The 22,142-nt window shown below is 40.5% G+C and overlaps 1 protein-coding gene across 1 annotated transcript in view; it reads right to left on the reverse strand.

Annotated features, from left to right (window-relative positions):
• The window catches only part of RBM28 (RNA binding motif protein 28), a 43,835-nt gene that overhangs the window by 7,186 nt on the left and 14,507 nt on the right, over positions 1–22,142 (reverse strand). The window contains exons 7-16 of the mRNA XM_077472654.1: positions 21,384–21,597; positions 19,732–19,895; positions 19,581–19,644; positions 17,715–17,824; positions 9,812–9,885; positions 9,447–9,582; positions 8,161–8,225; positions 7,696–7,854; positions 4,809–4,958; positions 865–939 (exon numbers count right to left, since the gene is read on the reverse strand). Coding sequence (XP_077328780.1) covers positions 865–939; positions 4,809–4,958; positions 7,696–7,854; positions 8,161–8,225; positions 9,447–9,582; positions 9,812–9,885; positions 17,715–17,824; positions 19,581–19,644; positions 19,732–19,895; positions 21,384–21,597 — 1,211 coding nt within the window. The remainder of the gene's footprint in view (positions 1–864; positions 940–4,808; positions 4,959–7,695; positions 7,855–8,160; positions 8,226–9,446; positions 9,583–9,811; positions 9,886–17,714; positions 17,825–19,580; positions 19,645–19,731; positions 19,896–21,383; positions 21,598–22,142) is intronic.

The following is a 22,142-nucleotide window of genomic DNA, read 5'->3' on the forward strand; positions in this document are numbered from 1 at the left end:
TATAAACATGATGTCCATACAAGCACATTTTAAATCATCCTGGGGGCCCATTACAAAAATGAAGGAAAAAAAAGTTGCATAGTTTAATTCTGCTTTAAAGGCTTGTCACATTTTACAAAAAATAAAATGCACAGCTTTTTTCAGCTAAAAAAAATAAAAAAATAAAAAATATGTGCATTTATTTTTGTTTTTATTCTGTAGCCTGTAAAGGCATTGCGAAGGGAGGTATCACCGCTCCAGGAGGATCGACCAAAAGGTAAATTTCTTCACCGGTTAAGAAGCCACAGTTGCAGGCAATGCATATAGCAAATAGATAAAAAGTGGTTCTGGACAGCCGCCCCTCCGAATACACCTTTTATTCAGAAACGACAAACAAAAATACATGCCACAGCAGAACAAAAGATCTAACGCATTTCACACTATATGTAGCGCTTAATCATAGCTAATGATTAAGCACTTTATAGTGTAAAATGCGTTAGCTCTTTTGTTCTGCTTGGCATGTATTTACGTTTGTAGTTTTTGAATAAAAGGCGTATTCAGAGTGCGGCTGTCCAGAACCACTTTTTATATATTTACTGTAAAGGCATTGCACGAGCGATCATAAAATCATGTGTGCTATGCCAGGATCCCGCAGAACCATACCTCCAATACTAGCAGGCAGTTATTGAATGGCAGGAAGAATCAACTACAAGCCATCAGCAGGCGGCGGATGACCGTACTTGTTGTCTATTCAGTCACAGAACTGTGAATGAATTGCGGAGTCCCGCATGGCCACGCTATTTTTTATTAGGTGGGTGCAGGAAGAAGATCCAAAAAGTGGACTAATCCTTTAAATCACATTTAAAAAAAAATTACAATTCTCACCAGACTGCGCTGTGCCCTTCTTTCCTTCAGTTTAATTTTATTCAGGTCCTCGAGGGAGAATTCCACGATTGGTCTCTGGAAAAAATATGCAAACTATAAAGAGACTGTGCTCAAAAAGTAGCATCTAGAATCTACACTGTTTTCTGGCTGGTAGCAAAACAATTTATCAAATACATGTTAAACTGCATATCAAAATCCAAAAACTCATCTGGTTTTGGACAGAGTGGAGAAGGGCTGGAATTATTGTTGGGTTTTTACTACTATCCAGTGATCCATATAAGAGGATTTTCCCTCCCTTGCTGTTTATTTTTATTTTTTTATATATGGAGTAAGCACAACCCATACTTAAAAGTTTTTTTTTTATTATTTTTTTATTTTTATTTTTTTACAATAACTCAGCATAAAACACTATTCATTTATTATCAGCACTGATGTATTTATTGGTATATACAATTTTTTTTATATTACAAAAATTAAAAAATCCAAGTACCAAATATTTTTCCTGTATAATGACTGATATGACATACGTGAATATTTGTACCCATTATAGAATTTTATGCTGAATACCACTTCATTGTAAAAGCATTCTAGGTAAGTGGAATATCTGTATCTATTATACAATTGTGCTGAATGCCATTTATTGTAAAAGCATTCATGACAAGTGCGGTGCTTACTCTAGATGTTTGCTTAAAACTATTGAACAGGTTGATATACTGTGAAAGGGTTGAAGTGCCTTTAAAAATATATTTTATTGTTGACAAACTAGTGCAGACATTAGTGTCTAGAGCTTTGGAGCCAATTACCGCTGACAGTGTTTTACCCAAGAGAAAGCGAGGGAAAATCTGCAACAGATATGCACAAAAAAATAAATAAATGAAAATAAAATAAAAAACACACACACACACACACACACACACACATTTCACAAGGATTCCTATACTTTACTGAAGGAAATTTTTATTTTTGTCTGTGCTGCTCAGGAAGGCGTACCAGTAAAAACCCACCAGAGGTACTAAAAACCTTCCCAAATCCAAAGACCAAGGAAAAATAAAAAATACACCACCTTTTGCACGGACATACACACTTTAAAGAGAGGGTCGGCAACCCGTTGAACGCGGTCCACCTGTCGACTGCAGGCAGGTGACAGGCAGACCACAAACAGGTTCCTGCGCCGCCAACACCCGCCTTCTATGTGCTGGTCCTAGTCTCCCCTCCAGTCCTAGCCTTCATACACTTCTGCACATTCTATGTCCCGATCTCGCGCTACCTCCATCCTCCTCTGCTGCTGTGATCAATGAACAGCAGAGCCGGGGAGGAAGCATAGATGCTGGTGATTGGTTGCTAGAACACAGAGTGGTCCTAAGCAACCAATCACTAGCTTGCTAATATGAAAAAGTCACTCTGCCAGCTCCTGTCCCCTGTCCAGAACTGTGCTGCCTGCCAATCTCCGCTGTGGAAACAGGTTCTTTGTGCTATGGGAGGGGAGGAAAGAGGTTACTGCTAAAGGGAAAGAGGGGGGGTGGTGGTGGTGGTGATGTGAAGGGGGCAAAAAGGACACCATTATGTGCAGGGTCAGCACCATAGCAGGGTCCTCTACTACCCTTCATATCACCCCCCACCTTCCCCACTCCCAAACCCTGCATTTTGTGTGCAACGCACCGGTAATGGGAGCTGCATGATTCTGGCCAAAAATGATAATCACAATTTTTTTCCTTAGAATAAAAGATCACGATTCTCGCAACTTAATATCTTTCACATTATACAAAATAAATTGGGCTGATTTTACTGGTTAGTTTTTTTAATTCATTAAAGTAATTTTTTCCCCAAAAAATTGCATTTGAAAGACCACTGAGCGAATACAGTGTGACATAAAATATTGCAACAACCATCATTTTATTCTAGGGACTCTACTAAAAAGAAATATATATAACGTTTGGGGGTTCTAAGTAATTTTCTAGCAAAAAAATAAAAAATTATGATATTAACTTGAAACTAACAAATGTCAGAAAAAGGTTTAGTGTTTGGTTAAACTTTCTTCATTTACACACAAGTCTATCCCATTGACAAACTGTTACAATGTTTACACTTAATTCCACTGCTAAAGAATGTTGTGATTCTTAGCAGACTGCCCATTTTTTCTTCTTTTCTTTTGACAGCTGTGGCTTCAGAAGAGCAAAGAGAATTCTTTGCATAGACAGAATTGTCAAACACTTTTGTCAAGATCACAACGGAAAAAAATAAATCACGATAACGAGTCTTGGCGATTAATCGTGCAGCTCTACCCCTGATCCACTTTTGAGTGTTGCCCACTGGTGAACCCTGCATAACACTCCTAAACCCTGCACTTTTGTAATCATTGTATAAAATAAAAAAAATGATTAAGTCAGGTCTGTGCCCTGTGATCTTTGACTTCATCAGTGTTGTTCAAGTAGATCTCCATCTCTCGAAGTTCAAATTCAAGAGGAAGCAAAATGGGACTTTGCATGTGTGTAAATAATAATGGCTGCAGCCTAATGGTTTTTACATTTATATGTACAACTAGAATATCTATTTGTACTGCTCTTTTCTCCCCTCCTCGAACCGTTCCTGTGTCTATGGGACACCGCTGCACATGAAAAAGCATAATTTGTAACTATTTTTTGTTAAATCTCTGATGATGTACTTGCACCTTATTAATTGGAAATTACAGACGTCCCACAATGATGCAGGGGCTGTACAGGGATTCTATTTTTATGTAGCATTATTTATAATATTAATGTTTTATCTAATACCATCTTAAAAATTTAGCCAATTCTGTAACACTGTATCTTTAGGACATTTCCAACATTTGTAAGCTGTTCTAAAGGCCATGACAAAGCGGTTTCCTGCGAAACACGTAGGCCACATTTCTTTGACACCTCATACCAGGACCTGCACATCCTGAACCAAAGAAACAGTAAACTGTGCTTTTCCTCAGACTGTATTATGTTTTAAGAATTTCCATCCATGGGTGGCAAATAGTTTTTCTATATATCTCTTTTAAAACTGGTATAAATCATTATTTAACTCCATAGAGACACATCTAAAGTCCCATTTTGCTTCCTCTTGAATATCAATTAGGGATGGTGTGCCTCCTGCCTGAAGTTATAATTGTTTCACGTCTCCCCCCATCCCTATATATCCATCTCTTAAAGGATGCTTACCCCTGCTTTAAAGGCTATAAAATAGGGTGTACAACTTCCCTTTAGTAGGAATCTCTACGATCATTAAACAAAGATTTATATAGTGTGAAGTTAGCACATCACTTTACAACATAAAAAGGAGGACAGTACAGTTACAAGACAAGAGAGTGTTAGGATGGTCCTGCTCACAGAGCTTACAATCTAATGTCTCTAGGGGACATACGAGACAACTCTCATGCATGCACCCATGCACTGTACAAAAAAAATTAAAAAAATTAAAAAAAAGAAGAAGAACTAAACCACTAATTGTAAACTTTTTGCAATTAAGTGCTGCTACTTACTAAAAATACATAAGCAAGGTAAAATATTACCTTCACTTTAATCACTTTGGTGGTGGATAGATACAGTTAGAAGTGAAGCACTATTTCATCACAATTGTATGGACATTTATTGTGGTATTTGATAGACTTTGGTTAGAATTATAATAACTTTTTTCCAACACTGTATTAGAGATTTCACTTATGTTTGTGATTTAAATTTTTTGTGCACTACTGTGGATTGTTTGATTAGTATTGGTAATATTTCATCTAGTTTATGAATTCTCATCATGCTTCCTACTAATCTTACCTATATCCAGAAAACTGAGCAGGGATGCATGTATGACATTTAGAAAGAACATTCCTACTTGCTGCAAAAGACTGCTATAATAAAAGCTTTATAGTGCAAGCCATCCCACAAGTATATTGAATATTAATAAATAAAAAGGTATGACTAGATCCTCACCTTTTTCGGTCCAAAGAGATCTGGATTATTGTTGATCTGTCTCAGAGCTGCTAGGGCATGTTCATGTTCAGTAAAGTCTACAAAGGCAAAACCTAGAGACTGTCCCTTATGATTTCCAGGCAAGCCTTTCAAATCTCTCATTACACGACACTAGATGGGAAAAAAAATGAAAGGAAATAAAATGTAATATATAATTTTTCATAATTGAAAACTAAAAATGTAAGGCAAGGATTACATGTATGCATTCAATAAAATCTAGCGGGCTACATTTTAGGTGCAGCTTCCAGCAAGTAAATTTTATATGAATGATCGTGCCACAAGTAAAATGCAAAAAATAAAAATAAACAAACATAATGCAAAAAAGGTGTTTACGATTCCTAAAGAAACTCATAGACCTTGGTAGTTGTAGTGCTCCCATTCACAGAACTGTGAATAAATGACGCAGCCAGCTGTGTGTATCAATTTTTTAAATTGTAGCAGCAGGTGCAGGGAGATGATCCGACCCGCTGTCACAACACAGACTGGGGGGGGATTGCAGGGGCTGCTCAGTTAGTAACAAGTTACACCCTAAATATGGGTGTAACAGGTTACTAAAAGGTGAACTTATCCTTAGAGACACATAGGGGTTGATTTACTAAAGGTAAATCCTCTCTGCACTACAAGTGCCCTGTAGATCTAAGACTCCATTCACACAGGGGCAACACGACTTCCAGCGTGACTTTTGGAGGCAACTTGGACACGACTTGAGCATAAATAAATAATAGTGTGACTTAGAGTGACGTCAACAAAACTTGGGGCGACATACAACAGGCCAGGCGACTTTGGCCCGTGGCCAATCAGAATCAGCTCTCGAGGGGGAACTCCACGCCAAATTTTGAATAAAATAACGCCATGGGTTCCCTCTCCGGGAGCATACAAGGCCCTTAGGTCTGGTATGGAGTTTAAGGGGAACCCCCTATGCTGAAAAAAAAAAAACGGCGTGGGGTCCCCTAAAAATCCATACCAGACCCTTATCCGAGCACACAGCCTGGCCGGTCAGGAAAGGGGGTGGGGACGAGCGAGCGCGCACCCCCCCCCTCAAATCGTACCAGGCCGCGTGCCCTCAACATGGGAGGTGGGTGCTTTGAGGAAGGAGGGCACCCCCACCCCAAAGCACCTTGTACCTTGTCCCCATGTTGATGAGGACAAGGGCCTCTACCCAACAACCCTGGCCGTTGGTTGTCGGGGTCTGTGGGCGGGGGGCTTATCGGAATCTGGGAGCCCCCCAACCCTATGCGAATGAGTAAGGGGTACACCGTACCCCTACCCATTCACCTGGGGAAGAAAGCATAAAAAAAAAAAAAAAAAAAAAAAAAAAAGACACACACACAGACACGTTTTTAAAGTAATTTGTTAATCAGCTCCGGGGGTCTTCAGACTTCTCCGCTGTTCGGCCTCTTCTCCCGGGCTCCTCCACTATCTTCTTGCAGCTCTTTTACTAGCGGAGGAGCCCGGTCTCCTGCATCCTTCTTTCCTCTTCTTCCGAGTTATACAAGTATGGGTCATGGTCCCCATGTGACATCACTCGGTGACCCCGCCCCATACCTATCCAAGTTGCCGCGCACGTCGTACACCGCATTTCAGCGGGAGAGCGCGCAGGATCAACATCGGAAGAAGAGAGAAGAGAGAAGAGGGAAGAAGGACAGAGGAGACCGGGCTCCTCCGCTAGTAAAAGAGCATCAAAAAGATAGCGGAGGAGTCGGCGGGAGAAGATGCCGAACAGAGCGGAGAAGTCGGTAGAGACCCGACGTCGGAAGAAGACCCCCGGAGCTGATTATTAAATTACTTTAAAAACCTGTGTTGTGTTTTTTTATTGACACTTTTTCCCCAGGTGAATGGGTAGGGGTACAATGTACCCCTTATTCACATAGGGTGGGGGGCCACCTTATTAAAGGGGGCTCCCAGATTTCAATAAGCTCCCTCCATCCACAGACCCTGACAACCAACGGCCAGGGTTGTCGGCAAGAGGCCCTTGTCCTCAACATGGGAACAAGATACAAGGTGCTTTGGGGTGGGGGGTGCCCCCCTTCCCCAAAGCACCCACCCCCCATTTTGAGGGCACGTGGCCTGGTATGGTTCAGGAGGGGGGGTGAGGGGCGCTCGCTTGTCCCCACCCCCTTTCCTGACCGGCCAGGCTGCGTGCTTGGATAAGGGTCTGGTATGGATTTTGGGGGGACCCCCACGCTGTTTTTTTTCAGTTTTTTTTTTCCCTTAAAATCCATACCAGACCTAAGGGCCTGGTATGCTCCCAGAGGGGGAACCATGCCGTTATTTTTGTTAAAATTTGGTGTGGAGTTTCCCCGAGAGCTGATTTTGTGAGAGAGGCGACATTGTCGCTTCAATATAGATGGAGATCTGACTTGGAGGCGACTTCTATTGAAATCAATGGGTACAAGTCGCCTAGAAGTCAGATTGAAGTAGTACAGGTACATTTTCTGAAGTCGGAGAGACTTCAGTAGTGTGCATTAACACGGCTCTCATTTACTTACATTGATTTTTACATGTAGTGCGACTAGGGGCGACTTGAAGTCAGATCCAAAGTTGCCTCTGTGTGAATGGAGTCTAAAGGGAAGATCTGAAATAAGGGGAAGCTCTGTTGATTTTATAATCCAATCATGTGCAAGCTAAAATGCTGTTTTTTATCATCTTTGCATGTCCTCTCAGATCTACAGCGACTGCACTTCCAAGTGCCCTGGCAGTGCACTTGTAGTGCAAAGTGGATTTTCCTTTAGTAAATAACCCCCATAGCCAAAACTTCCACTGCATACCATATAGCAAAGGTAAAGAAAATGTAAAATTACGTGAAGTTTAAAGCTGTAACGAGTTTACCCCGATTCATTTTACTTACCTCTTTAATTTTAACAGATTTATCTCCACCTGCAGCAGAGAAAAACAACTGACGCAACTTTTTGTCATCCACAGATTTAGGAATGTTGTGAACACATAGACGGGTCTTTGAGACAAAAATGTTCTGGCTCTTTAACTTCTGCCGTTTTATCTCTTCAAACTGAAAAAAAATAATAAAATAAAAATATAAAAATAAAAAAGAAGGGGGGGGGATGGGGGGGATAAAAAACATGAAATATATGGCTTTCCTTTCAGTACTGCATAAATAAAATGTATAAACAATCCTAAACAGTAATACTCAACAGCTGCCAGATGATTGCACTTTAAAAGTGTGGGGGGGGATAAATAAATAATAAAAAAATAAAAAAATAAAAAAAAGGCCCGATTGCCAAGGACAACACGAACGTTCTGCAAAAAAAACCTGCATAGTAATGGTCCATGCTGTTACTGTATTATTCATGCTTACCCGAGTTCTTTTGGCCAAATCTTCTGCACTCAGTTCCTCAGCAGCTTTTGTTCCTGCTCGAATCACTGTTAATAGTTTAATTTAATGTTACACAGGTACAAAAGTCATGTCTATTAAGAGGTCATTCTAGTTAAAATGCAAATGCTGTTAAAATAGGAAATTGGTGAAGGTTTAAGTACAACCAATTAATGCACTTTCCTTGAAATTTGTCAAACTACCTTTTTTTTTTTTTTTTTTTTGCAGTCACTTAGGACACCCATGTAAATTGTGAATGAGCTTACAAAGTGAAACACCTAACCTGTTAAGGCTGGGTTCACAGCAGGGGTCTGGTGCTCGTTTGCCATTTATGGAGACGAATTGAGGATTCAACAGAGGCAAAGAAGACCAGGACTCCTGTGCAAACCACTCCGGAAATTTGTGAACCGGCTCCGTTGAGAGCTGGTCACAGTGTCCTGTCATGCGAATTGAATGAGAGAAAACCCACATCCAGTTTGCATAAGTGTGAACCCAGCCTAAATAAGAGTTCACACAAGACTTTAATAGGGTTCCTTAACAATATGAGAGCCGGCCAAATGTTTGTCAAGCATTTCCAATTTGCCTTTAACAAGCGTCAAAATGTGCAGAAGACATTTTTTAACACACGTTGAATGCACAGCAAACAATGAACTCACATTAATGCTATAGGTATGTTTGTTAAGTGTTAGCATTTGTTTTACATGTTCTTTAATGGAAATCAGGCTAAATCAGAGCTGGTGTTTGAACTGGATATTTTGCCTTCTCTGGTTCCTCCAACCCCTCTTCATCAACATGCCGATTTCAGGTTTTTAAAAAAAGGTAAAAATTAAAATTATATATATATATTTTTTAAATTACATATTTTAGGTATCTGTGCTACTCAATTCAAGCAGATCATGGCTGGTGAAAACGTTTCCTTCCAGATTGTTTTTCATGTAAACCACAATCCGAGCCCACGTTATGCCAAGTCTCCATGATTGAAAGAACTGCAATTCTAAAAATAAATAAAGGCAGGCAAGGGGACAGAGACGCTGGGAAGAAAAGAGCTAAATTGTTGCTGGATGTCCTCCAGCCAGGAAATTGGGCAAGACTTGCTGCAGCATCTAATGCACATTGTAAAAAGCTTACACTATGTAGTAAAATCAGGGTAACCAATTTTAGTGCAGATAATTGTACAAGATAGAAGGGGAGGCTAAATATGTCAGAGAGTGCTAAAGGGCTGCTTGTAGTGTGCCCAAACGACTGTATTCACACATAGATGGGATACGCACATCCTTCTCTTGCCAGATAGAGATTTCTTGTCCCTGTGGGTTTGTTGACTTTCTTCTGACGTAGTTTCCCAGCTTCCTCCCTGCTCACAGCAAGATCCACCATCAGCTTTCTCCCATCAAGCTTCAATCCTCCATCCTGAGAAACAAAGTCAACAGAAATCACTGTAAGCAATAGCAAAAATGGCAGAGGACAATTTAATATCAGTTTCACATGTAATCAACTTGTTAAGGGTGTATTAAACAAATTTAGAGCAGAAGGCAAATAAAGGAGTTTTAGTCCACACAGCCATCTTTATTTTCCCGAATTTTTATACGTTGTGCAAGATATGAATTACAGGAGAGTTGCATGAGGCCAGCTGTCATACCTCCGATTCATCCTTGGCAGCCACTAGACATTTCTCTACGGATTCTTTATCCACAAACTGGACGAAGGCACAACCTTTAAAATACAAGAAAAAAAAAAAAAAAAGTTTTAAGATCTAAACGTTTGTGTCATAAATTGCAAAGCTTTAGTGCTGTACTTCTCTCTACATTAAGGATTTGCTGGTAAAGGCTGACACTAATTTATAAAGAAAGTAAAATGAAAACTGCTGTGACTGATCCACTGAGGTGTCCCAACATCACCAATGTAAGCATGCAGCAGTACCCTGGACTGATGGTTCACAGCTACTGATCTGAAACCTACCCATGTTCAAGCGGATTTCCAGCTTTACTGTCACTATACCTAGTTTAAAGCTCAGTTACATACAGTATACAGCCTTTTATTCCGGCTATGAGACACAAACATCCCATTACTTACCTGGAGCAAAACTTGAGCCAGGGTGAGCACCGCTCAGCAATTCATAGCCAATCTTGTATTCGCTGAATGAATCTAAAGCTTTTGGATTGTGGAGAGGCCAGTAGAGGACATTACAATCTGTCTCGGCAAACCAGAGGAAGCTTTGTATTTAATATAAAGCTGCATATGAATGTCTCAGTGCTACTCAGGTCGACGCAAATTTGTTTCAAGTGTGGAACGGAGGAGTGTTCACATACCACAGCTGTATACTGTGTGTAGCTGAGGCAAGAGGTCGACCGACATAATTGGCCAATAGTTGGCTTTTTTTTTTTAAAGAAATCAGCAGTGGACGATTATGCTGCAAACTGGGCCAATTACCACTGACTGCACCGTGCCCCATCGAAGCACAAGTGTTCCTTCAATTGAATAGAAAAGCCCCACAGGGATTTTCTATTCAATTTAACGAATTGGGGTGTGCAGCGCTAACAACTCACATATGTGTTATCTATTCTAAAAGTGTTCCTCCTCCCTTCCCCACACTCCATTGGCAGAGCAGCGATGGCTTGACAGAGCCCCTGAGTGTGTGAAACTGACATATGTAACAATGCAGAGAGAGACCAGTTGTCAAAATTGAGTGTTGATGTTGAGGGTGGGACTCAGCAGCTATCAAACACCAGGCAATGGGATGGTATCTGGGCGGGCCACTATGTGTATGTGGCCCCACCCCCTTTCTTAAGCAGCCCAATCATTGGCCGATGTTTGATAGCTGCTGGGTCCCGCCCACCCCCGACATCACTGCCGAATTTTGGCAGCGCTGCATTCAGTTACATATGTCAGTTACACTATATTGGCTCAGTGTGACCTGTTAGTGCTTCCAATCAGTGGCAGCTAATGCCAAATAACAGTGCCGCCTATCAGCACCAATCAATGCACATGAGTGCCACCTATCAACACCGCCCATCAGGGTCCATCATTTCTTTCTATTAGTGCCAATCAGTGCCGCCTATCAGTATCAAACATTGCTGCCTGTCAGTGCCGCCAATCAGTGCACTGAGTGCAGGGATGGGGCAATGAACTCAGCAGCCAGGTATATTGTCCATGGAGGGCCAGCCTGGTGGGGCACTACTGAAATCTGTTGATCTTTATTACTTCTACATGCCGATCTTTAGTATAATAGGTAATCAACGCACTACTATTTACAATAAACTACTGGAGGTAAAATTATTTTAAAAAAAAGAAAAGAAAAAAAAAGCTTCCCGGCAAGCACGGTTATGTGTTCCCACATCACAAAACAAAAAGTGCAGCGCTAGCTTACTGATCAATAACTTAACGGTGGAATCCTCTAATGTATGGAAATCTCAACAGGCTTCAATTTTATGACAATACCGGTCACTGATACGCAACTTCACATATAATACACAAAAACTGAGAATAAGACACTGTATAAAATTAAACTAAGCAGGAACGGTGGAAACCCCTCCTATGGCTATAGAAAAAAAAAAAAAAAAGTCAGCAATTTAGGCCAATATGTATTCCGCTACTTTTTTTTATTTTTCTTTGAAAAAAAAAAAAAAATCACAATAAGCGTATATTGATTGGTTTGCGTAAAAAGTTATCACGTCTACAGAAAAGGGGAAAAATGTATGGCAATTTTTAATCTGATTAATTGTAGTCATCATGATATAAAATAAATGATTTGGAGCGACAGCACAGCATTCTGGGGCCCAGGCAGCACAATGCCTTGGGCCAGCCCTGACCATACCCCCTTCCACACAAGTGCCATGTGGGACGGGCTGCTGAGTGGAAGAGAAATGATCCATGACTACTGCCCATTAGTAGGTGCTGCACTGTCTTCTCCCCTCTGGCTCCCCACCTATCCATGTCCTTCCCCTATCCACGTTCCTCTGTGAGCTTGTACCGCACTCCTCTCATTGCTCCCCCTCACCTCCATGTCAGTCCCCGCAGATCACTTCCCTCTCCTTGCTTCACCTCCGAATTGCCATCAGTTATAGCAGGGGTAATGGCTTTCAGCTTGAGTTAGCCCGGAGATGATACAAACGGGACAGCTCATTAAAGGAGGTGAGAGCAGAACATGGGGGAAGGAGGGGGTGTGGATGATGCTAGGAACATTCTACAGTCTGAGACACAGGGCTGGGAGTACACAGAGACCTCCGCCTCTACCTGGGACATCAAGTGTGTAGTAGAGTGACAGGAGCAAGCAGGGGGGAGTGGAGTGGTGAGTTTATAATGGAGAAAAAAAAAAAAAAAAGGGAAGAAGAAGATCAGCATCATACATCAGCCGCACCAATTTCCAAATATTGGCATCGGCCAGAGAAAAACCCACATCTCTAGATGAGGCACACATGTTCATGTAGTTAATAGTTTGGGCTAGCTTGGCCCAAATTAACTAGGTAAAAGTGGTAGTAAACTTAATAAAATGCAAACTCCGATGACAGCAGACCTAGAGGTCTCTTCTGTCATAAACCTCCCCCCTGCCAGTCAGTGGGTAATGTGCCGCACATGCGCAGCTCAGACCGCATTTACGGCATGCTCTTGCAATATAACTCCCATGTGCGGGTGTGACATCACCGCTGCCCAGCCATTCAAGCAGCTGAAGATTCTGAATCCAGAAGGAAAACCGGGTGAAGATGGAAGCACCGGGGAAACGTGACAGCACAGCACTGGAGGGTTAAGTTTGTAGGCACGCCTGTCATAATGTAATAGGTTGCAATGCATACTAGTATAATATGAACTACACCCGCACAGGGACACTTTTCTTTCAGTTTACTAACGCTTTAAAGTCATATTAAACCCAAAAATTTAATATTGCAGCTTACCAATTTTTAGATTAAGGGGTTTGGCGCTCCCCCCCCCCCCCCCCGATGATCTGGCCAGTAAAACGCCTCCTGTATTATTCATTCAGAATGGGGGCACAGCAGACAGCAGCATTGTCAGTCTGGGAGAGAGGGGAGTGTTAATTATACTAGCAAGTTTAGATACAAAATGTAAGCGAAACTCCAGCTCACAAGTTATAATGTCCACCTTTAGGCGATCCTTGAAAACTCATTTATTCAGGGAAGCCTACACTTCCGAACTGTAATAAAAGTGTACTAGGCTCCATCAGATCATTCCCTTCTGTACCACCTCCCCCTGTCTTTAGGATTGTAAGCTCCATGAGCGGGGCCCCTCTATTCCTTCTGTACTGAAATGGTATAATCCCCTTTTTATTGTATAGCGATGCGCAACCTGTTGGTGCTTTACAGTATAAATCCTGAATAATAAAGAATAGTCATAGGTTACAGCAGTTTTTTGTTTTAAGATGAGGGTTTTATATAGATAAATGTTGATCAGTATAAGGACCCCTGTCAGTGGCAAATAGTTTACCATTCTTATTAAAAGAGCTTGCTCTTTTGTAAAACAGACTGTCATGATCACCAGGTGGAAATAAAGCTAAGAAAAAAAAACGAATGCAGCTATCGCATATAACATAAGGCTTGCTTTTGGGTTTAATACCACTTTAAACCTGATGGACTTCTGTAGAAACAAGCCCCATTGCAGCAAATGCTCATGGAAGATGCAGTTTGCAGATGCACTAGATCACACGTTGGGGGGGATGTAGAACAGCCAGAGTCCCCCAAATAGCTACCAATCTCATACCCATGGATAGCCAAGTGAGGATTGGAGAGGAGTCAGGACACCATGTAATTTTATTTTTTTAAAGGTAACCCAGAGTTCATCCTCAAACATTTTGAGGGGCAATGTGAGAAAGTGAAACAGTAGATCTCAAAAACACGAGGCACAACTCCAGTGTTCAAGCCCTGTAAAGTGTATTGTTCACAGCAAAATGTTGGGTAGTGCATTGCATTGCATTGAAATGCAACAAGTGTTCATTTTAATGAAATGCACATTAACGCATGTAAAATGCAACTAAAGAAGGGTGGGGGGGGCCTAAGAATATAGAAAGATTCACACCTCAAAAGTATTTTATTAGTTTTGTTCATTTAAACTTAACAAATCTTACCAAAACAATGTGGACCAAAAATAAATAAATTGGCCCTAGTCTATGAACGTGAGTTGGGGACCTTGGATTGTAGGCTCCTTGAGGATAGGGACCGATGGGAGTGTGCGATGTATGTGTGGAGGGTTACGTAAAATTGATGGCACTATATGGGTACCGTAAATAAATTATAATAGAAGAGTATCTTAATGAGACACAATTTACTGGGATATGGACAATTGTAGACACGCACCCACACTTAGCCCTTGTACACACGGTCCGAGAATCTGTCGGAATGAGTCTTATCGGACCGCGTCGTCAGATAATCCGACTGTGTGTGGTATGCATCGGACTGATTCCGTCCGAATCTCCGTCCGACCCAATTTTCCAACATGTTGGAAATATTTCCCGACCAACTGGGCCGGACGGACCTAATCCGATCATGTGTAAAGCATTTTCATCGGACCAAGTGCCACGCATGCTCAGATCAAATTCCTACATCAAAGCTATTGGCTACTAGCCTGAATGTAGTCCCATCGTAACGAAATTACGTCATCACGTTCTGAAAGATCGGATTTTTCGCCAACTTGGCCCAACCGTGTGTATGCAACAGTTTCGGACACAATCCGTCGGACTAAATCCGACGGATTTGGTTGGCAAAATCTCCGACTGTGTGTACGTGGGCTTACTCAGGCTGAACTGGATAGACTGGTGTCTTTATTCAACCTTACTATGCAACTATGATATCAGACAGATCCACATAGCAGATCAGCACTGTATGCTGGCTACATACGACAGGCTTAAAACTGTCAACTGGAAGGTAAATAAATGTCTGGGGATGTTACTACCCATTAATGGTAACCTGTCAGCCATGGTCTTAATGGTCACATGTTGTTGGATTTACATACTCCACTGTATATGGTACCGGAACATACCGGACCTTCTGTTAACTTACAGACGATAGCTGTCATATGTGGCCAGAGTACATTGAGGATCAGCAGATGCTATATACCTTTGACTGATATGTGCCTTTTGGTAAGTTTTTTAAAGGTAAAAAAGTCCTTCTGCATGCATTGTTAAAGTGAATACTCTATATACCTCTTACTCAGCCACATAGAAGGGGGGAAATATCGGAGAGCCCCCTCGTCTGAAAAGGGATCTTCCAGAATAGATTAGATTTTTATAGGGGAACCCTAGGCCAAGACCAGGTTCACACTCCTGCAACTTGGGAACCGACTTGCAAGACCCAAAGTCGTAGGACATGTGAAATGCCATGCATCTCTGAGAGCCTTTCGAATTTACACTACTGAAGTTGCTGCCACTTTAGAAAAGGTTGCTGCACTACTTTGATCCGACTCAGACATAGCTTAAATGGCAGAGAGTGTAAAAAAGTCTTAACAAAGTCACTTTAAATCCATATCAAAGCCGGACTCCAAAGTTGCACTGAAAATCGTGTGACTTTGGAGTTGGCTAGTGTGCACCGAGCCTTAAAGAGAAAGCACTTTTGGTCATACTGTTTTTTTTTCTTGCTCAGAGGAGTGCACTTATTTGTGCTCTCCTGTGAACCAGAATCAGCCGAGAGCAGGCTAAACTAAAACACGCAAAGTAATAAACAAGTTTTATAAACTGATCAAGCCTAAAGTCATATTGAACTCGCTATGTATGCATTATTATAAGTGGAGTTCCAGTCAAGTATGGAAAAGATTTTAAAAAAAATATGAAAATAATAAACTGTAGCTGCTGACACTTAACCTGTTCCCGACCAGCTCACATCTATTTACGGGGTAGAATGGTACCCCTGCACGAAACGCCATACGGGGTTTCCTTTAAGAGCCATCAGAGGGTGTGCCCCGCCGGAGGAGCGTGTGCCCGCTGCACAGTGGGGGACATGATGCACGTGGCCGGCGATCACATGCACAAGCACCAGCACTGGGATTTGTGAGTGTAAACACACAAATCCCTGTGCTGTCAGAGAGGACACATGTCGTTTGTTCCTAGTAAGTAGGAACAGCGATATGTTTCCTCACCTACTCAGTCCTATCCCCATAGAGTTAGAACACACAGTTAACCCGTTGATCGCCCCCTAGGGTTAACCCCTTCCCTACCAGTGACATTTACACAGTTAATCAGTGAATTTTTATAGCATTGACCCAAAAGGTACAAAAAATTTGTCAAAAATGTCTGATCTGTTCGTAGCAATACAAAAAAAAATTAAAAACAAATAAATAAATAGCAGATCACTGCTATTATGAGAAAAAAAAAAATTTACAATAAAAATGGCATTAACCTTTCCCATAATTTATAGAAGCTATAAAACTTCTGCGCAAACCAATCAATATACGCTTATTGCAATTTTTTTTTTACCAAAAATATGTAGAAGAATATATATTGGCCTAAACTGATGAAGACATATGTTCAAAAAAATTTTTTGGGGGATATTCTAGCAAAATTTAAAACATTGTTTTTTTTTTCAAAATTGCCACTCTTTTTTGTTCATAGCACAAAAAATAAAAAAAACACAGAGGTGATGAAATAGGACCAAAAGAAATCTCTATTTGTGCGATAAAAAAAAAAAAACGCAAATTTTGTTTGGGTACAGCATTGCATAACTGCACAATTACCAGTTCAAGTGTCGCAGTGCAAAAATGGTAAAAAGTGCTCTGGTCGGGAACGGGGTAAAACCTTCCGGAGCTGAAGTGGTTAAACAGCCACTCACCTGTTCCACGTTACAACGGTGTGTTCAACCCAGTCAGTCACACCCGCTGTTGTCTTCAGTCCCTGGCATCTTCACCCATCTGCGACATCTTGCACGGGTTGCACTGCGCAAGTGGTGGATGCACTCCTCTGGGACCGGTCAGTGTTCCAGAAGACTGCAGGCGTGGGAGGGAGAAGAACTTCCACTCAGAACAAGAGTGGAAAGCAGGTCCCTGTTAAAATAGGGTACTTGCTTCCCCCCCCCCCCTCCTCAAAAGTGGCAATTGTTCAAGAGGAGCGGGGAACAAGTCCTTAAAGCGGATCTTCGCCTTTTGGGTGGAGCTTTTTTTTTACTAAAAAAAGCGTACCTTCTATTCTAGAGGGCAGCTACATTCTTTCTTCACTGTCCCATTGTATGTAGGAATGGCACCACCCTCTCCTTATCACTTCCGAGATGGACTAGGGACTATAGGATTCTCAGTGTGAACAGAGCAGCGCACAGGACCACAACTAGCTTGTGCTGCTCGATATAAACAAACAGAAGTTAGGGGGAAAAGGAGAAGTTCGGCAGCTTACAGAGGATGTTACAAGGAGTCAGAAAAAAAACTGAGAAACAATTTAATGAAAAATAGATTACAAGGCTATTAAGTAGTGGGTGTGTATAGATTAGAGAAGGGGATATAAATTTAATGGCACGTTAACATTGCCTCTGAATCACTGTACAGGAAATAGCCTATGGTACATGACTCAAGGCTATTTCCATAGCTTAGTGCGAATACATTTAAGTTAGCGTGCAAACCTTTGGAGTGCTCTGTGTCAGGATGAACCACAATGCGGATATATTTTATATTTCCAAATCTGAGCAGTAATTCCTCCAGGTCTTCCTCCTCAGAGTTAAAAGACAGGTTCCTAAAAGGGTCAAAAGGGGTCATATTGAGAGACTTCACAAGACATTTGAAAGTCAAACAGATTGCAACGCTCTAAAAAGCGTTCTTAAAAATTTCAATGAAATTTGTCAATGAATAAAAATTACCATCTCTGCTACCCCTTCCCAATAATGCAATTATGTCAATATGTTGGTCAGTTGCATTATGAATTTGGTCATAGCTACAGTGAGTGTATAAAGAACACTCACTTGTTCAATGTTTATTTCTCCTCCTTTAAAAATATATTTCTGTGAAGGTCTGTTGAGTAAATTTAGATGTTCCAGTAAAACCAAGCAGGGATTCCTGACAGTTACAACCAAACATCTCTAGGGTAGCAATTATATACAGAGTCCTCTTTGTGGGTCTACCTGTACTGACACACTGCTGCGTTCTTGTTCCACTTGCAAGCAATTTCACAAGAATGTACCCAACCATACACAGAGCAGGCTTTGCCTCCACAAGACGCAAGAGGTAGGTAAAGAGCCACTAACCCAGTTTGATGGTCATGCGAGTCCATGGTGCCGCTGCATCCCAATAGACATGAATGGGATTGCCTGTACATGGATGCAGTGAATGCCTGCACATCCCATGCCAGCAAAGAAGGCCCTTTGCACAGATGTATGGATAGGTACACCTGTGTGAACGAGTATTACAATTAAGTTGGGATGTTGGTGTGTAAGAACACACGCAGATTTTTATTTTTTAATAAAAATGTGTTTCCATCTCTATTTAACCTCTTAGTAACCTTTAGTTTATCCTAATCATCATTAATCTCTCCTATTCCCTGCTTTTTTTTTTTTTTTAATATCTATTAACTACAATTTAATTTTATGTGTAGAGGGTTCTTTACGGTTAGGCAGGCCATACATGGGTCGAATGCAACAAATTTTCTTTTCAATATCAGAAATATAGTGCTTTTTTTTTTTTATCCGATGATTCCACCATCGATTTTTGAAATTCGACCAACCAAGCCTTCAATTTCACCTCATGTTGCTACAGAAAAGAATTTTCTTGATTACTCAAATTTGATTGCCGCACGAAAATTGGCTGCTGTTGCGGCCCACTAATGGTTCAAAATTCAAACAAAAATTCTTAGATAAGATTTTATAAAGAAAATCTTCTTCAAAATTCGACCCGTGTATGGCCAGCGTATGAGTTAGGATGTTGAATTTCCCTTCCTCAGGTGGAGGTTTCAGCGGGGAGCATTGATAAATTAAGAAAAAAACTATTAGCAAAGCACCTGAATGACCACAACATACAGGTATATACAATGTAATACTAACATAAAATCACATACATTAGGTTGGACTTGAGTATTTTTTTCAACTTTGCCTACTATGCAACTATGTCAAAGATACATTTGTTACGTTTTTGTCTAAGGGTTGCATAAAAAAGGTGATTTTTGCAAGACAATCATATAGAAAATCTCGTTGAGCCTTAAAAAACGTAAAGTGTATTATTCTGTTATTGTTCAAGTAACGACTAAAGTATTACTAATTAAACCAGTGCATAGCAAAAAAATAAATTGCAGTTCTGGGGTAAAAATAGCACTGCAATGCTGCAGAGATGTTCTACCCCAAATCATGCACTATTTTTAGGCATTGTGAAATGTCTCTTCTGTGCTGAATAGGAGACACGGCTGCATCACCCTAACAAATCCCATTTAAAAATCATATATCAAATGAATAACAGAACAGGATTTCTAAACAGATTCAGTATTAGCTGTAAGAGAAGCTGACCTGATAAACAATGTCTTTCCTTCACCAACATCAGATGGCAATTGCCTTTTCTTTTTATTCTTATCTGTAAAGCAACAGGAGGTTAGATTTGGTGCCATTGAGTGATGTGGGCTTATATATCAAGTATAAGAGCATGGACTTTAAAATGTACCTTTTTTCTTACTCTCAGAATCTGAGTCCTCTGACAGATCATCTTCAATGTCACTCTCCTGCCCAGAGTCAGATTTGTTATCCTCCACTTGATCATCTTCATCATCATCATCACTCTCCTCCTCACTGACATCATTCCTCTTGTTTTTTTGTTCTTTTACCGGGCTAATAGTTAATATATGAATTAAAAACAAAATACATAAAAGCGAACTAAACAAAAAAAAAAAAAAAAAACACAGCAAACAGAAATGGAAGACCTGTTAAATATTCTAGATGTCCACTAAAATGGACTTAACCCATATTAATTAAAGTACACAACAAAAGACGTCAAAACATGCACACATTTTTATCTACTATGTTGCTACACACAGAGACCTCTTGGGGGGTGCCAAGAGCACCAGCAGAGGAGGATCAGGGTTTCTCTGTGCAAAACCATTGCACAGACCAGGCAAGTATGACAGGTTTATTGGTTTAGTGAAATACATTTTTAAGCTTTACAATCACTGTAACTAATGAGACAAAATATTGTGTGCGACTAGATGCTAGGTTACAATAGCATTTTAGCGGCATCTAGATCACTGGACTGTTGAATGAGTATTGTGTTATGTATGGATAAATGTATGGCAAATTTGATACCCTTTATGGCCAACTTAAAGTGTTCGTAAACAAAAAAAAAAAAAAAAATGGGGAAACGTTTACCTTAATGCATTAGTTGCATTAAGTGAAAAACAACAAAACATTCAGTTTCCCTGTGCCCCCCCACGATCGTTCCCCGCAGTGACAGAACGGGGATTTTTGTTCAGACAGGAGAGATAACACAGATCCAGTCTTTCTGCTAAGCAGGAAGAGGGATCTGTGCGTTTCCCCATACCGTTACTGTAATAATGTCACTGGTTCCCAAAAAAAGTGCCAAAAATGTCAGTTAGGTGTCCGATCTGTCCACCGCAATGTTGCAGTCCCCATCACTGATCGTCACCATTACTAGTAAAAAAAAAAAAAAAAATTTATATTATTATCCATAAATCTATCCCCTATTTTGTAGATGTGATAACTTATCTATATATGTTTATTGTGATTTTTTACCAAAAATATATACCCAAATACATATCAGCCTAAACTGATAAATAAAAGGACATCAATTTTGTTTGGGTACAGAGTCGCACGCCCGCAGTGCCATATCACAAAAAATGGCCTGGTCAGGAAGGGGTAAATCCTTCCGGGGATGAAGTGGTAAAGATGCAAGCTTTTGGAATGCCTGTGATCCCAACTACAGGCTTTATACATTTAATTAGAGATGTATAAAGCCTGAAGAAAATCTATAAAAGGTCATCCGAAAGCTTGCCAATATTGTCTTAACACCAAAATTTCCTCTGCCATAAAAAAAAAAAAATTGAAGATTTAGATTTTTTTTTTTATTAATATAATATTCAAGTCAAGCGTCAGCCATATAACACAGCTGTGCCTCTGCTGATCTTTTATTCACATACTTAGAGAACCTATGATAGTATTACATTTTTAATTTAGCTCTTTTGAAACCTAAACTATTTTTTTTTTTTTTTTTTATATATAAAATGTAATAGTACAAGACAGAAAATTCCCAAAGCACGCTGGGTTAACTAAAATATCACTATACATTAACATCTCTGCACTCACAGTTTGTGTTCTTTCCTTTTTGCTTTGGGACACTTCTCTTCTGGTTCAATATCTTCATCATTTGACACATCTCCCGCTTCCTCTGCAGAACTGCTTTCATTCTTCAGGGATTTTTCTTCTTCTTCATCATCATCATCATCATCTGAGGAGGCAGTTTCTCCCTTTTCCTCATCACTCTCCTCTGGTTCACATGGCTTGGTATTTTTTTTGGTTTCTGAAAAAAAAAAAAAAAAAAAATTTAAAAATTTTGAAGAAACCTACAGAGAACCAATCATGATAGTTGTTGACATTCTTCTTAATTACAGGGCTTGTTTCTGCTGGTAAACAATTTTCAAGAGAAAAGAAGATTCAAGGAATGACCAGTGGAACAGTTAAAAACCATTTCCAGCATTTTCTTTTTAAATCAGCTATATATTTTAGGTTTTGGAGTGAATGCAAATGGATTAAAACCTTAGACTGATCGTGAACATTGCCCATTACCGTATATACTCGAGTATAGGCCGACCCGAATATAAGCCGAGGCCCCCAATTTACCCCCAAAAAAACTGGCAAACTTATTGACTCGTGTATAAGCCGAGGGTGAGACATGCCTGTCCATCCCTGTGTGTGTGTCCGTCCATCCCTGTGTGTCCGTCCATCCCTGTGTGTCCGTCCATCCATCCCTGTGTGTGTGTGTCCGTCCATCCATCCATCCCTGTGTGTGTGTGTCTCCATCCATCCATCCATCCCTGTGTGTGTGTGTCTCCATCCATCCATCCA

The sequence above is a fragment of the Lithobates pipiens genome, unplaced genomic scaffold (assembly GCF_037356315.1).
Source record: "Lithobates pipiens isolate NorthernLeopardFrog02 unplaced genomic scaffold, aLitPip1_a1.2 Scaffold_8, whole genome shotgun sequence".
Classification (NCBI taxonomy): domain Eukaryota; kingdom Metazoa; phylum Chordata; class Amphibia; order Anura; family Ranidae; genus Lithobates; species Lithobates pipiens.